Genomic DNA, 20283 nt, shown 5'->3' with positions numbered 1-20283 from the left:
CACACACACTCACTCACATACACACAAACACACACACACACCTGCCCCCCTCCCCCCTTACCTTGGAGCTGCTCTGCCAGGCCCCCCCCTGCTCCAGCCCCCCTTACCTTTGAGCTGCTCTGCCAGGGCCCCTCCTGCTCGGACCCCCCCTGCTCCAGCCCCCCCTCCTCAGGTGGCACTTCCACCAGCTGCTCTACTGCGACATCCCCTCGGCACAGCGGACAGTGGGCGTTCGGCTGCAGGAATCAGAGAATGAACATCGTCAAAACTTGGGTACTTTATTCAGTCCATTAGCTGTCGTACACAAATACACAAATACACGAATACGCAGCTATTAAATCTTCCTGGACCGTAAAGACACAGAACAAGGACATACAAACTACATAAAGGCTAACATCTAGTATTTGCAATTAAAACATGGTTAATCAATTAGGGTTGATGATATGCAGCACGAGCTTCTGCCGAAACTTACACTTACTAGCGCATTTAACAAAACTCCGGGAAGATTAGCTGCATGTAACTAGTTTGTACGACAGCTCATGGACTTGATAAAGTATCCAAGTATCCACATAGCTGGTAAACCTCACCTGGGGAGAAATCTGACAGCAAAAAACTGGAAGGCAGAGGGTAAAGGTTAGAGGTTAGAGGGGAAGGGTTAAAGGTTGGGTTACCTGTTCGATCCTGATGATGGGCAGACAGAGGGTAAAGGTTAGAGGGGAAGGGTGAAAGGTTACCCGTTCGTTCCTGATGACGGTACAGATGCACTCCCGGCAGAACACGTGTGCGCAGTGCGTAATGACCGGCAGGCGGTGGGTAAAGGTTACAGGTTAGAGGGGAAGGGTGAAAGGTTACCCGTTCGTTCCTGATGACGGTACAGATGCACTCCCGGCAGAACACGTGTGCGCAGTGCGTGATGACCGGCAGGCGGAGGGAGTCCAGACACACGCAGCACTCCTCGTCTGCGCCGGAACTCAGAACCGCCTTCAGCACAGAAACCAGCTTCTCCCGCAGCTCTGTGCTCGTGCTGGACTCTACGCCTGGTGGTCAGAAAATACAGACATGTCAGAAACTACGCCTGGAGGTCAGAAAATACAGACATGTCAGAACCCAGGCCTGGTGGTCAGGAAATACAGACATTTCATATCAGGTTGGAAACCAGTGGATAACGTTGTTCTCATTAATGGTTTGGTGTCCGTATGTAACCTTCCTGCTACCCAAACTGCAGGTTTGGTGTTTTGTCCTTAAAGGGATACTAAGCTGCTGAACAGGATGCTAGGCTATCTAAGCTCATAATCGATTAGTACCGTCTGTGAGGGTCTGTAGAGCTAGGCTAGGTTATTGAGAGGTAAGCTACCATCTGTGAGGGTCTGTAGAGCGTGTGCCACCAGCGAGGGATGACAGCAGAGCTGCCGAAGTCTCAGCAGGACGGCCAGCACATCTGCGTAGTGGGTCAGCACAGAACCTTCACGGAAGTACCTGGACAAACAAGAACAGCGTCTGATTCAGATATAATCCTCTAGTCTTACATCAAACTCTCACGGAAGTACCTGCACAGCAAACAACATGCAAAATCATCAGTCTAACCTTAAACTTAGTCCTTTCTCTTATGTTAGGTGTCAGGGTGTGCCTGAAGTGAATTCTGAGCTGTCACAAGGCCCTTTAGAACGCACTAATATTTTGTAAAGAAAAATGTCTCTCCCGTCGCCCCACCTGCCGACCATGACCTTGCCCTCCGTTGCCATGGCGTCGTACACGTCCCGCTCGTCAGGTGACATTTCTACGTGCTGGATAAACACGGTCCGAGGCGGGAGGCTCACGAGGGGTTTTCCATCAACCTGCTGCGTCTTAGTGCGGCGCATGGCCAGGTTTCCCATCAGCCTCTGCAGCCGTCTGAGGGAGAGAATGAGTGAATGAATGAATGAATGAATGAATGAAAGCTGGATGAACACAGTTCTTGGTGCGTCGCATCCCCAGGTTTCCCATCAGCCTCTGCAGCCATCTGAGGGAGGGAAGGAGAGAATGGATGAGTGAATGAATGAATTAATGAATGAGCAAATGAAAGAGTTAGTATTTGTCCTGCACACAACCAGAATTTTATCTAATTTTTCTTTTTCATCTGCAAACCTTTTCCAAGAGAAAGAAGGAAGGATGGAAGAAAGGAGGAAAAAAAACTTCTGCCTGTCCAAAAGGATGGAACAAATGATTGATCTAAAAGAGGGGTTTGCCAGTACCAGGTTTGTTGCATGTGTCCAGATTTCAGACTTACTTGAGTGCGCTCTGGTCCCCCAGCCCGACCGGTCTCTCGATGGTTCGCCGCCACCACTGTCTGTCTGTGAAGGGCTCCACCTTCAGGAAACACACCACCGACCACAGGTCCTTCATCGAGTTCTGGATCGGAGTGCCTGCAGAGGGGGTTTTGGTTTTTTTTTAATGTCCACGATCATGATAATGATCATTCTAGCACACTCATTTTGAGCCTTTATTTGAATAATTATGATATAGATATGTTAGGTTTTATTTGACATTAGGTCTTATTCAACACACTTATTTTATTGTTGTTACTCTCTTTATGTAGTTTGCCATACATTGTACCATGTGCAATTGTCGTGCAATAAAGTTTCTTTGAGCGAAGTGAGGAAAGTCGTGTTAAGTGCCTTTCCCAAGAGCACAAGGTTGGTGACTGGGCAGCATTCGAAAATGGGATGAGTTGGTTCTGAGCCGAATGCTCTGCCGTTACACCACACGACACCAAAGAAGGGGGATGGGAGCATCTTTCAAAAAAGACAAACTTTCTGCAACTTAATATTTAATATGATCTACTGCTCAATGCTCATGTCTGAGTGGAACGGTAAAAAACTGGCTCATGTTCTTGTGTTGGAAATTGCAGTTCAATTCATAACACATAGTGTTAATAGAATTCAGTTGACTTCAGTGATTTCTTTCAGTTTTCAGTTACACCCATATATATATAATATTAATAGCTCTGCCTAATCTTAACCTCTGACCTCAAACGCAGTATACATGTAGTTTCGATTACTTACTTACTTACTTTATTTACTTGATTTGTGTGATATAGATTTAAACCTGTTTAGCTGGTGTAAATTTTGAACTTGTAAATATATAAGTATTGTTATGTCCCGTAAGTTGTAGCTGTATGTACCTGTTATCATTTATGTAGACTTACGTGCATCAGCTTTTGCTGCCTGTAAGTCTGTGTAATGTGTTGCCCTGTATTTGAAATAAATAAATAAACACACTGACCTGTGAGCACCCATGTCCTGTCAGCCTTCAGTGCGAACGCTGCTTTACTCTGCTGCGCTGCAGGGTTACGGATGGTGTGACCTTCGTCTAACACGACCCTCAGCCACTGCACCTGCTGCAGGGGGCCACCTTTTCCCTGGAACATACATGGGCATGGTTAAACATTCATTAATTCATTCATAAAACTGCTGCAGCGGACTACCTTTTTTCCTGGAACATACGTGGGAATGATGCAATATTTGTTCATTCATTCATTCGTTCATCTTTTCATCGATTCATTCATCGATTCATTCATCGATTCATTCATCGATTCATTCATTCATAAACCTGCTGCAGCGGACCACCTTTTCTCTGGAACACACATGCAGGCATGCTGGAACATTCATTCATTCCTTTGTTCATTCCTTCGTTCATTCATTCGTTCATTCATTCATTCATTCATTCATTCATTCATTCATTCATTCATTCATTCATTCATTCATTCATTCATTCATTCATTCATTCATTCATTCATTCATTCATTCATTCATTCATCCATCCATTCCTTCCTTCCTTCCCTGGTACCTTAGCATCCATAGCCAACATCTGGTAGGTAGTGAGGACCACATCTTGCTGCTCCAGTTCTGCAGGGTCCTTGGTCCGATCAGGCCCATAGTACGTGTAGATGTGCAGGTCCACATTTGGGTGGATGTGTTCTTCTAACTGGTCCTGCAGATTAACATACGGCAGGAAAATTTGTTAAAAGAGAAGTAAGTGGATCCAGAAACACCTTAGTGCAATAAACAGTCATGCATATGAATGTACATGTGTGTGTGCGTATGTGTGTGTCTGTGTGCGTGTGTGTATGTATGTGTATGCGTGTGTGTGCATTATGAATGTACACGTATCTTGTGTGTGCGTGCGTGTGCACATTTGCGTGTGCGTGTTTATATGTGCGTGTGCGTGCATGAGTGTGTGTGTTTGTGTGTGCATGTGTGTGCGTGTATGTGTAATATGTGTATGTGTATGTGCGTGTGTGTGCGTGCATGCATGTGTGCGCGCGTGTGTCTGTGTGTGCGCGTGTGCGTGCGTGTGTTTGGTGTCTGTCTGTGTGTGTGTGTGTGTGTGTGTGTTTGTACTTACGATCCAGTTACTGAGCACTGTCTGTATGTAATACTTTGTGTACTCTCTCTAGTACTTCAGTGTGTGTGTGTCTGGGTATCTACTTAGCAATACTATATGTGTGAGTCAACTGTGTAACACTGCATACTTACAATCCAGTTACTGAGCACCGACAGTGGACACACCACCAGTGTCGGTCGAGGTCCGTCGGCCTCTGTCCTACCTCCACCTGTCGGGGCTTCCTGACCTGCATAGCAGGGGCACAGGAAAACCATGAGCTTATTCTGATGATTTAGCTTCATTTGGATCAATAGTCCATTCAATATAAGAATGACTTATGCAATGCTGGTTTGGCTCATTGTCTATAACCCTGATTTTTCTTACTGTATCTGTATAGCTGGGAAAACCGCCCTTCAGCGTAACACACCAGCTTCTGTATCTGTATAGCCAGTATAACCGCCCTTCAGCGTAACACACCAGCTTCTGTATCTGTATAGCCGGTATAACCGCCCTTCAGCGTAACACACCCGCTTCTGTTTCTGTATAGCCGGTATAACCGCCCTTCAGAGTAACACACCAGCTTCTGTATCTGTATAGCTTGTATAACCGCCCTTCGGCGTAACACACCAGCTTCTGTATCTGTATTGCCTGTATAACCGCCCTTCGGCGTAACACACCAGCTTCTGTATCAGTAGAGCCAGTATAACCACCCTTTGGTGTAGCACACCAGCTTCTGTATCTATATCTGTATCGTTAAAGCCAATTAAATTTTATGTAACTCTAACCAGACTGGTTTAAGGTCCCACCTGAGGCTGCTGCCTTCCCAGAGCTCTTCTTGCCTGGCGTGGGCTTCTCCAAACAGGGCAGGTCGGGGAGCTCTGTACAGGAATAAGTCAACAGGGAAACATCATGAAATAAAGAGTCTAAACATTATTATGAACTTAAGAGTCTATGCTTTAACTTCCAACTGGTTGTGTAAAAGAAAACTCCACTAGAAAAGTATCATTTGCAAAGCAAATGCACAATGTTTACCTTTGGATATGGTCTGCTCAATTAATTCTTACTAAAACACATTCACTGTGATTCACATACATGTGAGTCTATATGCCTACAATGAAATTGCCACATTGTGTAACCCGACACCAGTTACTTTGGTGACAGACGTAAACAAAAGAGGCCATTGGCCAGGTCAGAGGTTAGTGTTTGGAGAAGAAGAAATGGAGCAAAAACAATATCCTGGCTTTGCAAAGTTCAAAAGAAGTAAACATTTACCATCCTCGTCTTCCTGACTGTCAGTCTGAGGCTGGCTGGTCCCCTCGACTGGAGGAGAAACTGTCAGGTCCACAACGTCTTCAGAAACTGTGCACTTTCCCTTTGACGTCTTCTGAGACTTGCCTTTCCCCTTGCCTTTCCCTTTCGTCTTACTTGTAGACTTGCCGCCCTTCTTGGCCTGATTGTCAGGAACAGCAGAGGACATCTTGGCTGAGAGAAAAGAAAGAAATATTTTTTAAAAACATTTTTGGTCACATTTTAAACTTTGCCACCTACTTTACATGTATTTCTTCATCCTTGTCTTATCCAATGGGATGGGGCTCACTCTGTGACCACTGCTTTTCTGTGTGGCCCTTGAATGAACACAAACCAACGAAACCTATATTTTTCACGGTTTTCGCTGGATGTTTGGTCAACATTCCATCAGAATTTTGCTTGTGGCAGAGGATATCTTTTTGGACGTAACATTTGGAAACTACAGATGGGATGTTAACCTTATATGCACGAATACAACCTTATATGAGACCTTCTGCTAAAGTGCTATGCACAATACATTACGGGTTTCACACAGGTGCAGTACATTCTGCCAACATGCTACCCAGACTAGTATTCAATTTGTTGTTCTACCTTTCTTCCTGGGTGTTTCCTCCTCACTCATTCCCTCCTCCTCACTACTGAAGGTGTACCTCACTGGCTTACGGGTGGACCTGCAGCAATGAAGGTGGAGCAAAATTTCATTAACTATTTACTCTTTTTACTTCGTTTTACTTTTTTAAAACCTTTTTTTAATTCTTTTTCAACATTCATCTTTGCAAGTGTCAAGAACATGTTGTACACTAGATAAGAGTAACTTAACACAAGTATGTAAGCCTACAGAAATATCTAGGTGCATCTGTGCACCAAATTTTGGCACATTTGGCATTGAAATGTCTGTTTTCTCGAATGGGTATGACATGAATAAATACAACACGGTGTATTCCGCATCACCCTCGGTCTCAGTTCTCCCGCGAGTCGGATCGATACCCCGGGTGATACGGAATACCCCGTGTTGTATTCTATACATAACTCCAGCCGTGCCCAACAGTACTGTGTCAACACTTTGTTTTACTTGACACTGTAAGGATTTTAGACATTGAACAAGACTATTTCTTGAGAGGGGTGAAGGAAGCCATATACATCAGGGCCCATCACCCTACATTAAACCGCGACGGGGGCCGACATCATCTACCAGATACCTTTGACCTAGTGTTGATGTCACACTTCAAAGAAGCCAGGTGACAAGCTTCACTGGGTCAGTCTACTGAGGAAGACCAGAGTGACTAGTCGAAAGCTCTAGGTGAGAGAACTTTGTGTGTTGGACAAACTTTAAACAAGTACTGTGTCTGCTTACCTGAAGGGTCGTGACCAGATGTTGGGGGACACCGCGGGCGGCGCCGTCTTGGCTCATGTCAGCTTCAGCTTCGGAGCACAACCAAGATAGACTAACCTTGCTGACATTTCGGTGTCTATCAGACACCTTCCTCAGAGCTTCTGACTGGAGTACTGCTTCTTGCCACTATATGCAGCCGACGTAGGTGGCACTCTTTTGCGGTGAGAACACAATCCCAAACATGGCAAAGAAAACTCCTATATCCTACACTTTACCAACCTGATGAAACTATTTGCGGACGTTTTGTAACTGACCTGGAGGGTCGTGACCGGATGTTGGGGGACACCACGGGCGGCGCCGTCTTGGCTCGGGTCAGCTTCAGCTTCGGCGCGTACTCCGGATCCTCGGCCGTCGTCATGGCAACCACGTCGCCGTCGGAAACCGGACTGTCCGACTCCGACTCTCCTGGAAACAGAGAAACGCGCAGAAATTATCGTTAGGGCAACACTAACACTCGTATGATACCAAGAAATTATCCAGTGAACATAACCTGTAGCATACCTGTATAGGTTCACTGGTTATATTAGTAGAAAGACAGGGAAACGTTCACAAATTACCGTTAGGGCAACACTTTAACACCCATATGATACCAAAGAAACTATCCAGTGAACATTAAGTGTAGCATAGAGGTTCAGTGGTAATATTAGTAGAATGTTCAATGCAGATTCTCCTGGAAACAGAAAAAGTGCCAGTAATTATTGTTAGGGCAACACTTTAACACTCGTATGAAATTATCAACTGAACATAACCTGTAGCATAGAGGTCCAGTGTTTATGTTAGTAGAAAGACAGGGAAACGTTCTCATACACTGTCAAGTGTAGTTTGCTAATTGTAGTCTGCTAATTTACAGCCAAGAACAGTTATTTATTATTATCATAATTATATGACTAACCTGAGCTGCTTTCCTCCGACTCTGTGTCTGAGTCCTCCTCTTCACTGTCAGACTCCACCACAAACTTTTCTCTCTTTCCTCTGTTCACCGCCTTCTTCCTGTTGGTGCCTTTGGCACCTCCCGTTCTGGCTTTAATGGATTTTCCCTACAAACAAACAAAAAAACAAATATGATAATTATGATTCCACTGCCTGAGTGAAACAGGGAGGGGACAAACTGTGATTTCTGCAACAAAAACAAGTTATCATTTTTATACAATAATTCATGACAAAGTTAACTTAATTTTGTATGTAGCCTTATCAAAACCTAATTTAATTTGTAGTCATCAAGTATCTTATTTAATACCCCCTACATTAGTTGTAATGGTACCTCCCACCCCGTACCTTGCTTGTAATGGTTGCCCCCTCCTGAGGCAGCACCAGAGCCCCCCCCCCCCCGTACCTTAGTTGTGATGGTTGCCCCCTCCTGTGGCAGGACCAGAGGCTTCCCACTGTGGAAGTTGCTCAGGATGAGGGAGATCACCACCAGGGTTTTCCCCAGGCCCATGTCGTCTGCCAGGATACCTCCACGCACGCTCTGTGGTCGCCTGGCAACGGGAAGGATAGAGTTACATGGTCGCCTAGCAACAGGAATGGTTTCATGGTCGCCTAGCAACTGGAATAGTACAGAGTTACATGGTCACCTAGCAACAGGAACCGTTTCACGGTTGCCTAGCAATAGGAATGGTAAAGACATACATGGTCGCCTAGCAACAGGAATGGTACAGACATACATGGTTGCCTAGCAACAGGAATGGTACAGACATACATGGTTGCCTAGCAATAGGAATGGTACAGACATACATGGTTGCCTAGCAACAGGAATGGTACAGAGTTACATGGTCACCTAGCAACAGGGACTGTTTCACAGTTGCCTAGCAACAGGAATGGTACAGAGTTACATGGTCACCTAGCAACAGGAACCGTTTCACAGTTGCCTAGCAACAGGAATGGTACAGACATACATGGTTGCCTAGCAACAGGAATGGTACAAATTTACATGGTTGCATAGAAACAGGAATGGTACCTTGTGGATGTAAAGTTGGTGACGGAGTTGAAGAACTTGTTCGTGCCTCGCTCCTCCCAGAACGGTGGCAGCTCGTTGGAGTTTTCCCTGCGCGCCATCCAGGCCAGCGCCTGCTTCTGGTGCGGGAACAACGACGTCCGGATCGACTAAACAACAAACGAGACAACAAAAATTACAATAACAACCAGAAAGGTAACATTTGCTAAGCAGATGCATAATGTTCATATTATTATCTACATGTACATTGGAATGGTCTACATCAACAACCTACTGCTTTGCTTATTCCTACTTAATAAACACATTTATATGTATTGTGACCAGCCCCTCCAAGTCTGCCCTCAAGTCAGCCATCTAGTCCAGGTCATTGACCTTACTTGTTTGGAAGAGAAGAAAAAGAAACAGAGCAAAAACAGCTTGTTTTCCTTCTGTAATTCGAGAATTGTCATTCTTGTCTTGAAGGCGACTTGGTGCTTCCTTACCTGACAGGGTTCTATCTCAGCCGTCTGGTCCGACTCCTGGATATTTTCAAACAGCTGATCCAACTCGTTCTTCATCTGAGACAAACAAACAAACAAACAAAGTCTAGTCAGGCACCTCCACGAATGGTTTCACCAGATTAGTGAATTTGGTTCTAAACTTCTTAAACCATGAGTTTGTGCCTAGCAGACGTTTCACCTAATAAGGTTAACATCCCGTCTGTAGTTTCTAAATGTTGTGTCGGAAAAGATATCGTCTGCAACAGGCAAAATTCTGATGCAACGTTGACCAATCCAACCGAAATCATGAAAAATCAGGGTGTTGTGAAGATGCAGTACGTTCTGCCATGCTAGCTGCAGTGCAGAGTACAACAGTGCACATATACATGTATGCAACAAAACAAGCTGATAATACATAAGTGGGGTTGCGTGGCATAATGGCACAGCATTTGGTTCACAACCAAGAGGTCCCTGGTTCGAATCCTGCCAAGTCGCCAATCTTGTGCCCTTGGGAAAGGCACTTTACTTTGCTCAGGTGAAAATGATTACGCCAGAATGATCTTTATCATGATCGTGGGCGAAAAAGAAAAAAACAAACACAAACCACCCACCTCAGCCTGTTGTTTCCTTTGTTAAGAAAAGTACCATATAACAGTAAACCCTAAAAAGTTCTGACACTGAGATGTTAAGAATATGCTGTATACTACAATACATTTAACATCTTCACATACATAAACCTACGAAAATATTTGGGTGCACTGGTGCACCAACAGAAGAAAATTGGGTGTATGCACCCAGTATTTCCAGCCCTTAACAGTGTACATGATTGAACATGTGTGCAACAAAACTACAAAGCTAGCAGAGAACACAAACCACCCACCTCAGCCTGCGTCATCTGAACTGCTGACATCAGAACACGGTCCATGTAGGAGGGTCCAGCCCCCTCCCTCCCTCCTCCAGCACCGGCAACCCCCCTGTTGGCCCCAGACCCCCCTGCACCAGGAGGGGGTTTGATCTTGTAACCGTGATACTCCAGTTTCTTGATTGTGGCCTCTCTTTTCTCCGGACGACCCCAGAAACTCAGGTCCACTGGCATGGTGAAGATATTCATGGCTCCATGAGGAACCACACTGGAACAAAACAAAATAAAAATAGCATTTCTAAACTAAGTTTAACCTTTAGCATACTAAGTAGCAGTTTGGCCACCAATTCTCTATTGGTTACAGGATTAGGAGCAGGGAGAAGGTTAACACTTACAGGCAATTCCATATAACAAAACAAGATACTTACATTGTACATCAAACCACAGCATTTAAGTTCAAATTCTAACCATGTTGAATGTTGAGTTACAAACATGTGCTACTTCCAAGTTCATCACACATTTTTTACAGGAGTCTAAATCTCTCCTTCTATAAAATTGCAACATGACGTAACCTAACACTAGTTACCATGGTGACAGACATCTGGTTCAGTTCACCACGTCAATGTTTGGAATGGAAGAGGAAACCAAGCAAAAACAATATGTTTTCCTTTGGTAAACATGATAAATAAATAAACAAACAAACATGTGGTACTTACCCCTCGACCCTTGCCAGCCCCTGGTCCACGATGTAGGCCAAAGGTCGCGCCAGTTCACGCTTGATGTGTCCGACCTGCACGCCCATCACGTTATCCACGCGCACCGCGTTACTGTCATACGGGTTCCGCGGCTCTCGCACAAGCGATACCATCTCATTTCTGTTTACCTGTAAACAAACATGACTGTGTTGGGAGGCACACATAGATGTCAGGGCTCTCCCCAAGCAATGGAACAAGGGTGCTCCTCTCTCCCCAAAATGCTGGCACCTCTTCCAAAATGGTCAAACTTAGGGTTTTCCCTTAGTTTTTCATTAAAATTTTTCGTCAACTGATTAGAGAGCACCTCTCCCCTAAGAATTTCTTGGGAGACCTCTGGGTGTACTTATAGATGTTCAGTACAGGACTTCTTCTTGTGGGATTGACACTGCAGATCTTTGGGCTGGCAGACTAGGGAGAAAACTTTCAGTTGTTGTTTACCTCTTGTTGTATACCTGTAAGACAACAGCAAACACGTAGAACAACAGACAAATACCAGTGGATCCGCAACAGAGAACCAGAAAATTGACAGAATGACAGGACTGACCTCTCCCCTGTAGTACCTGATCCCTATGATTGATTGATTGATTGATTGATAGATTGATTGACTAATTGACAGAATGACAGGACTGACCACTCCCCTGTAGTACCTGATCCCTATGATTGATTGACAGATTGATTGACAGAATGACAGGACTGACCTCTCCCCTGTAGTACCTGATCCCTTTGATTGATTGATTGATTGATTGATTGACAGAATGACAGGACTGACCTCTCCCCTGTAGTACCGGATCCCTATGATTGATTGATTGATTGACATATTGACAGGACTGACCTCTCCCCTGTAGTACCGGATCCCTATGATTGATTGATTGACAGATTGACAGGATGACAGGACTGACCTCTCCCCTGTAGTACCTGATCCCTATGATTGATTGATTGATTGATTGATTGATTGACAGAATGACAGGACTGACCACTCCCCTGTAGTACCTGATCCCTATGATTGATTGATTGATTGATTGACAGAATGACAGGACTGACCTCTCCCCTGTAGTACCTGATCCCCACGATGTTCCCTCGCAGAGTGCCGATGAGAACCTCGTGGTCCAGGTCGTCGTCTCCCATGGCAACGGTTGCCGTGTCAATGGCGTCGTTGGTGAGGTCCTGGATGACCTGGGATAACCTCAGGTCGCGGAGGCTGGCGGTGCTCGCGCTGTAGGTCGGACCTCTGGGGGATTGTGGGTAATGAAGCAGTAGGGTCGGAATTTTGGGAGACCCACACATTCAGCATTTACCCATTTATCTTATTGATAAAATTAGCAGTCTTTACACACATAGTATGGACACAAACACTCACACACACACACACACACTCACATAAACACACACACACACACACACACACACACACACACACACACACACACACACACACACACACACACACACACACACACACACACACACAGGCACACTCAGTATTACACTGTAAGTAACATACCCATACAGCAGTGTTCTCACCAGGATTTTTTCACAGCTTAGGGGGCCACAATTCAGCAAAGACACAGACACACAGAAAAGCCAAGTACTTGTCTTTAAAAGGACAAAGAAGAGAAACTGACCTGGAGAAGGAGTGAGAACTACGAGATTTCTTCTTCCTCCAGCCTCCTCCTCCTCCTCCTCTGAAGTTTCCCCATCTCCTGAACCGCCGCGGCATGTTGGCAGTTCTAACACAACTTACAGTAGATCAAGGGCTGCAAAAAATAAGGAGCAATACAGTATAAATATAAGTTGTCCTGCTGAGTAAAATGGTCAACTCTAAAGAGAAGCTTGAGATAGCAGTCAAAATATAACAGTTGCACAAAAAATACTGGTATTCAATGTATATATACTCCCCTTATTCAGGACACCCCTCCAAATGTACGCTTTGGTACAGTCCAATTGACAGCTATCTGTCAAAAGGACCAAATTATCTTCCTTTACGGTGAAGTGTGAAGTGTGAAGTGCAGACGTGTTTTTCGAGACCTCCTGTTTCTCAAGCCTTTTTTCACAAAAAACAAGGCTTGTACAACAGATTTTTCTCAGCAAAGCAAGATTTTTCACAGCGCCAAAGTCACCGGAGTTATTAGGATATATTTAGTGGCGGCAAACCTGACTTTGACAGCCTACAGTACGGACTTTTCCTGACGACGACTCAAGAGTGGGAGGGCACCATTGTTATTCAGTGTTCCAAGTCAACCCAAGCCAACCCAAGCAAGGCGGATTTTTCCTCACAATCCACGACGGACTACCAACAACACTCTTAAAAGGACAACTCACAACTAAAGGTCAGTTACTGGGAGACTTGTGGCAAAGAACTCGACCTCACAGCCCTAATAATACAGACTTTTCCTGACGTGAGCTCAAGTGTGGGAGGGCGCCATTTTTTCAACCATTGTTTCAACTTATTCAAATCAACCCAAGCCAAGTCAGTCTCTTCTCCTGATCAAGGCAGACTGTCCACAACTTTCTCCAAGCATCTGTGTCTTTTCACCACACATCAAAGGTTGGTACTTCTCTAGTCTATGGTAGATTATTACATCCTTTGGACGCTGAAACTGAAAGGGAAACACATCTTTTTGAGACTCAGAACCCAAGCCAAGCCGACGCCATCTTGTTTTTGAACATTCTTGAAATTAGAAATCAGACTTTTTAGTTTCTCCTAGAGAAATACAACTGACTCTACAATAACAAATCATTCAGGTCCAAGACAAACTACAAACAGCTTAGTCAGCTTAGCTAAAAAAAAAGTGAAACTACCCACAACTTAGATAATAATCACTTAGGATCAAACTGGCGAACCTAGTAAGCTGACAACGAAAACAACAACAATTCAAAGGCATAGACCACCCCTCAACATAGGGTATGCCAAACACTAGGGCACAGAAGAAGAAACAAGAAAAGGAGGAAAAGGCTAGACTCGACCAAACTCACAACCCGCCTGAGAAAACACCAACAAAACCAAACCTCAATCCCTTGAGTACAAACAAGGCCAACAAACAGAAACCTAGTGGGCATTCTACATGCAAAAAGCAAACCACTCAGAAGCTTACGACAATTCAAGAAACTGACGAAGAAATCTGCATCTGTGGACACGACCACCCAGAAGGGGGCTGCTGGATCTGCTGCGACCAGTGCAACACATGGTGGCACAACACATGTGCAAAACTGTCTCACAAGGTTTGTAACTTTCTTCAAAAAAGCCAGGAACCTTACCACTGTGCAAAGTGCGTCACACAAGCTCTAAACCTCCAAGACTCTGACTCCGAGCGCAATAGAAAAGTCACAAACAAAGGAAACAAGGCAGAGACCACACAAGAACCACAGAAGAAAACTAACGCCCAAGACCAGACAGAACAAGTCATAGTGATAGACGGTATTCCCAGCCCAGAGAACTACAAAAACAGCTCGAGCATTCGTGCCGAAATTGCAAAGAACAAGCCACAGAGTGTTCACAACATCAACCTCACATACCTACTACCCAGAGGAGGGGTTGCCATCCACTGCAATAATAGCAAAACCACTGAAGAACTGTTACAACCGTGGGAAGAGGGTGCCTTTGGTGCCAAAGAAGGACAACTACAAAGCCACAAAATAAACCAATCATACGGAAGACGAGCAGTACTGAAGAACGTACCTGTCACCATCTCAGAGGAAGAGATCGAACGCGACATACATGAACAAACTGGAAATCTGGTCAAGGCACACAGATACCGCTATCAAGACTCCGGTAAACCTCTCCGAGTTGTTCGAGTTGAAACTACACAGGGCCAGCTAACTGAACTATTCCTGGAAGACCTGAAGCTAAAAGGAGAAACAATCACAGTCGAACCCTACAGAAGCAAAAGGAGCACACCAATCAGGTGTTACAACTGCCACAAACTCGGACATATTGCCAAACTGTGTAAGGAGGAAGCCAGCTGCATCAGGTGTAGCGGCCCCAAAAACCACCCCAACCCCTGCAAACCAAGGTGTGCCAACTGCAACGGAGCACATCCTGCCAACGACCCAAGGTGCAGAGAGTTTCAAACACTCAAACAGAATCTGGAGGCAAGACTCTACAGACAATACCTGTAGCACACAGTATGCAAACATATGGTCTTTTCCTGGTCTCCCTTCTGGTGAGCCTATCCTCTTGTACAGCCGAACACTCAGTAGAAGCAACAGACATGAATATTGCACAGGTTAACATCCGTTCCATCAATACCTCCAGTGCCTTGGTGGAACAAATGTGCACGAAGCAGAACATTGACATACTCTGCCTATCAGAAGTATGGAGCAAAACTGACAGGCCCCAATGCCTGAAAACATGGAATTGGATACTAAAAAACAGACAAAACAGAAGAGGAGGAGGCGTCGCTATAGTTACAAAGGATCACGTGAAAGTCATGGAGGAGAAGCTGAACGACACCACACACGCCGACATAGCTGCAGCAAACATATACACAGACGCAACAAGCTTCACTCTAGTATCAGCCTACGTACCACCTGAAGACAAAAAGGGCCTGGAAGAGGTGACTGACACACTGAAGAAACTGCTGCAGACTAACAGACCCCTGGTACTGTGCGGTGACCTTAACGCCCGCCATCCAGCATGGGGAGATGTAAAGGAAAACCAACTGGGACATCTGCTTAACAACTTCCTTGTAACAAATAACCTCCAAACAGCAAACAACAACAGACCAACAAGAGAAGATAGCATAATTGACCTGACAATTGTCAACAGACCAGCAGCTAACCTGATAGAAAGATGGAGAGTCCAACCGGAGGTGCAGCTCAGGACAGACCATCACCTGATAACCATGCAGATAGGCGGAAGAACCTAACATCAAAGAAGAAAGATGGGACCTCAGAAACGTAGACTGGAAGAAATGGGAGGAGACAACGGATGAACACTTCTCAAAATGGCTCGAGGAAGAGGATGACAACGCAGAGTTAACAGACCACAATGTCACAGAGCTGTACAACAGCTTCAAGACCACTCTGAGCAAATGTGCCGATGAAGTACTAAAGAAGAAGACAGTGACTAGACACAGCAAAGGATACTGGAACAATGCACTCGAGGAACAAATGAAGATCACCAAAAGAGCCCTGAGAAAATTCCGCAGAAGAAGAGACAACTCCAACCTCAGCAAATATCTACACGAGAAGAAAATCCTCACACAGATGGAAGAAGAAGCACAAAGCAAACACTGGGACCAACAGCTTAAGAATTTGGATACGAGAAAACCTCAAACCTTCTGGAAGACAATCAAGAGCAATCTAAATGGAAAGTCCAGAAGCACTGTACAACCGATAAAAACACCTAATGGAACAGTTGCGACCACTGATGCAGAGATTGCTAAAGTTGCGACCGAAACCTACGCCCCCAGTGAAGTTGAGCTAGATGGTGAACTCATACACTGGAAACAAGGAGTTACACAAGCTGTTCAGGCTGCAATCAAGCACGAAACAGAGAGGCTGAACGATGACGCAGAACAGGAAGACCCCCTAAACTCAGACATTGAGCTAGCAGAGGTACAGGCAGCGATCAGCAAGATGAGCAACATTTCCGCCCCTAGCCCCAAAGAAGGCATACTACCAATCATGATCAAGAAAGGAGGTGAGAGCCTCACACATGCGCTCCTACTCTTACTGAAACAAGTGTGGAGACTGGGCTCAATTCCCAGACCGATGAAGCAAGACACTAAAATTCTCATCAGAAAACCAGGCAAGGAAAGCTACAACTTGATAAAAATCGTACAGACCCATCACACTGTCCAGTGTGATCGGAAAAATCCTGGAAAGAGTGGTGAACGGACGTCTGACATGGTGGGCTGAAGTGAACAACCACCTAGCCCCCACACAGGAAGCCTACAGAAGACACAGAAGTGCCACACATGGGGTACTGAGACTAACACAAGACATCTCAGAAGGCTGGAAAGAGAACAAAAACCACAGTCGTGGTCTTCATGGACTACGAGGCATGCTTTGACCGCATCTGGCAGGAGGGCCTGCTCTACAAGCTGATGCAAAGAGGGATCAGAGGAAGAATGTTGACCTACCTGCACTCCTTCTTGAAGAACAGAGAAGCCTCCTTCAACATCAACTCAATCACCACAGAACCTCAGCTCAGCAACGTTGGCATCCCTCAAGGCGCTGTTCTGTCCACTACCCTGTGCAACCTGTACACTGCGGATGCCTATGTAAACACCACCCTTGACAACTACCAATATGCCGATGACGCCGCAGCCTGGAAAGCCGGCAATGACGTCCAAACTGTGAGGAACAGCGTGGAAAGTGACATAACAAATGTCATCCTCAAATGGTGCCCAACCTGGAACATGAAAATTGAGCAGTCCAAGACCAAAGCAATGATATTCTCGCCACCGCACGCCAACAACACAGTCGAGAAAGACCTGACAGTAGACAACAAAGCTATACAAGTCGTCACCTCCTTCAAACTCGTGGGAATCACACTGGACCAACAGCTAAACTTCGAGAAACACATCAGCAACACTCAGACGAAAGCATACAAGGCGCTTAAGGCAATCAGCAAGATCACACAAGCAAAAAAGTCACCCAACCAAGAGGCCCACATCCTCCTGTACACAACCCTGGTTCGTCCCATGCTTGACTACGGAGCAGAATGCGTAGTTTCGGCCGGAAACAAGGTGGAGAAGACATACTCACCCATCCAAAGACAGGCACTCCTCGCTGCCACAGGGTGCCTGGAGAGAACTAGCACAGAGGCTCTTGAAGCCATCACAGGAGTACTACCAATTGATATACACCTCACATGCAGACAGGCTCAAACTTACCTAAGACTGACAACGAAACACACGGGAAACGCCATCTACGACACCATCTCCCACATGAGCACACGGAAGTCTAACACTCAAACTGGCACCCCAATCCACCTGCTGCAAACCAGATTCAATGAAATGAAGGGCGACATTGATGAACACATGATGGACAAGGAACCGTACTATGATGCAAGACTCCCTCCCTTCGCTATTGGCTCCATCACAGGCACATTCGTAACTGAAACCAACACTACAGAGGGAAAGGACAAGGCAAGAAGCAAAATCCTAGACATCCTGACAGAAATAACCAGCAGCACTACACCTACCACCGTAATATTCACAGATGGCTCTGCCCTTGGTAACCCAGGCCCCACTGGGTGTGCCGCAGTCATCTATGAAAGATGGGGTCACACAGAACCGTTCGCAGTTCGCAAAGCAGTAGCCGCTAAGTCCAACAACTATGAGGGGGAACTGGAGGGACTTCATCTGGCCATAGACACCATCACCCGCAGACAAACCACAAGCAAGAGAGTACTCATCCTGTGTGACTGCAAAGCAGCAATCGAGAACGTCATAGGAGTACAGCAGGTGGAAGCCTACAACGCCCTGGTACACACCATCAGAAACAAACTACAAGCACTCCGACAGCAAGGTATCACCACACAAATCACATGGTGCCCAGGGCACATGGGAATCTCTGGTAATGAATCGCAGATAACGAAGCTAAACTTGCAGCCAACGAGGCATCAACCAACCCCCAAAACAGCACATCCTGGACCAAGCATCAAGCCATGAAACACATTGAAACAAAAGCACATGAGAGATGGGATAGAAGAACAGAACTCAACACGACAAGTCAACACATGCTGAAGATAGGAACAAACATGAAGAAGAAAGGCAGAGCACTTGGTAGAAGAAGCACACAAGTCACCATCAACCAGCTGGTGAGCGGGCACACCAGACTCAATGCGTACCAGAACTGGAAAAACCCTGAAGTCTCACCATACTGCCCAAACTGCGACGCTCTGGAGACCACCAACCACTACCTGTACCACTGCCCCCGCTATGAGAACGAAAGGCATCACATGCTGATGGAAGCAGACAACATTCACGAGACCTACAACACAGCAAAGGAAGACAGAGACACGGACATCGTCACACTGGCCGGAATGAGAGTAGGACTTCCTGAAGGAGCAAACAACCAGATGTACCTAGCCCTCTCCCGGTACATCGAGAGTACGCGCCGATTTGACGTGCTCTCCTAGAAACTCTCTCCGCTTCACACAAGCACGAGTCACCAAGTGTTAAGACCTAGAGAGATCATTGACTCTGAACTGAACCAAGTGAAAAACTGAGCACCTAGAGACCACGTCTAGCGACATAATAGACGTTAAACAAGGACAACAACAACAACAACAACATTCCTTTAAGTTATAATCTTATTTTTCTACTGTTGGGGAGCATGCTAAGAATAATGCATGCACAGATGTTAGACTTAATAATCACAACAAAAATGTTCGGGCCTGTAATTATTCCCCTGAACTTTTGAGCTAAAACAATACTAGATTATTCACACTGAAATTCTGATGCCTGACTTTCTCCAGTTTGTCATTCATAGTTGACGACGATCGTTTGAAATCAACGCTTGAAAATTTACTACAAATTATCCCCGAACGACAAAACGCTACATACATTACATGTTTTGGTTCGCAAACAAAACCTTATCTATCTCTGTTAACGTTTCTGACAAAAATCCGTCCCGTACAGAGAAAAGACCGCGCATAAATTATCATAGACACATCAAACGACACACAAGTTTGCGCGCGCCACCCTCCCCAAATGTCGTCTGCCAACTACCCTGACGTAACTTACGGACGTTTTTACCATTTCACAGAACCTATAAACAACCTGAAGACTTGCACACATCTTTTTCTGAGTAAAAACCGCCCAAAGTGAGGAAATTTCACGTAAAAAATACAGATATTTGCCTGGATACTCACTTTCACACCGCAGAACCAGCGTCACAATTTCCCGCGAAACTTCTGATGACCTCTACCCTCATCTGGAACACTACATTACATAAAGGGGTGACCCAAAATGATACAGATATAAAGAATATATCTATAACTTCGACCTCTAACTTTATAAGATACTATAAGAACACTTTATGATATTATATATAATAATCTAGATAGTTTATGATGTAAAAGTCTTTAGTACATTCTTAAATGAAATGGTTTGTATTACGAAAAGTCTAACGTCCCCTATCTAACAATGGTATCACCCATGTCCACAGCGGCAAAATCAAACGGGTAAAAGAATGCATATAGATGAGACCCTGGAGAC

At 45.3% G+C, this 20283-nt stretch overlaps 1 protein-coding gene across 1 annotated transcript in view; it reads right to left on the bottom strand.

Moving 5' to 3' along the window:
- The window catches only part of LOC109466939 (helicase-like transcription factor), a 23497-nt gene extending 3491 nt beyond the window's left edge, over positions 1-20006 (bottom strand). The window contains exons 1-21 of the mRNA XM_019764811.1: positions 19939-20006; positions 12736-12867; positions 12155-12341; positions 11075-11241; positions 10377-10626; positions 9500-9574; positions 9021-9166; positions 8397-8541; positions 7956-8100; positions 7318-7468; positions 6262-6341; positions 5635-5844; positions 5169-5240; positions 4515-4609; positions 3826-3969; positions 3262-3397; positions 2267-2402; positions 1711-1890; positions 1355-1476; positions 853-1037; positions 108-236 (exon numbers count right to left, since the gene is read on the bottom strand). Coding sequence (XP_019620370.1) covers positions 108-236; positions 853-1037; positions 1355-1476; positions 1711-1890; positions 2267-2402; positions 3262-3397; positions 3826-3969; positions 4515-4609; positions 5169-5240; positions 5635-5844; positions 6262-6341; positions 7318-7468; positions 7956-8100; positions 8397-8541; positions 9021-9166; positions 9500-9574; positions 10377-10626; positions 11075-11241; positions 12155-12341; positions 12736-12830 — 2850 coding nt within the window. The 5' untranslated portion in view covers positions 12831-12867; positions 19939-20006. The remainder of the gene's footprint in view (positions 1-107; positions 237-852; positions 1038-1354; positions 1477-1710; positions 1891-2266; positions 2403-3261; positions 3398-3825; positions 3970-4514; positions 4610-5168; positions 5241-5634; positions 5845-6261; positions 6342-7317; positions 7469-7955; positions 8101-8396; positions 8542-9020; positions 9167-9499; positions 9575-10376; positions 10627-11074; positions 11242-12154; positions 12342-12735; positions 12868-19938) is intronic.
- Positions 20007-20283: the final 277 nt, after the last annotated feature.

The sequence above is a fragment of the Branchiostoma belcheri genome, unplaced genomic scaffold, assembly GCF_001625305.1.
Source record: "Branchiostoma belcheri isolate BF01 breed outbred unplaced genomic scaffold, Haploidv18h27 scaffold172, whole genome shotgun sequence".
Lineage (NCBI taxonomy): Eukaryota > Metazoa > Chordata > Leptocardii > Amphioxiformes > Branchiostomatidae > Branchiostoma > Branchiostoma belcheri.
This window is presented reverse-complemented; position numbering and strand designations above follow the sequence as displayed.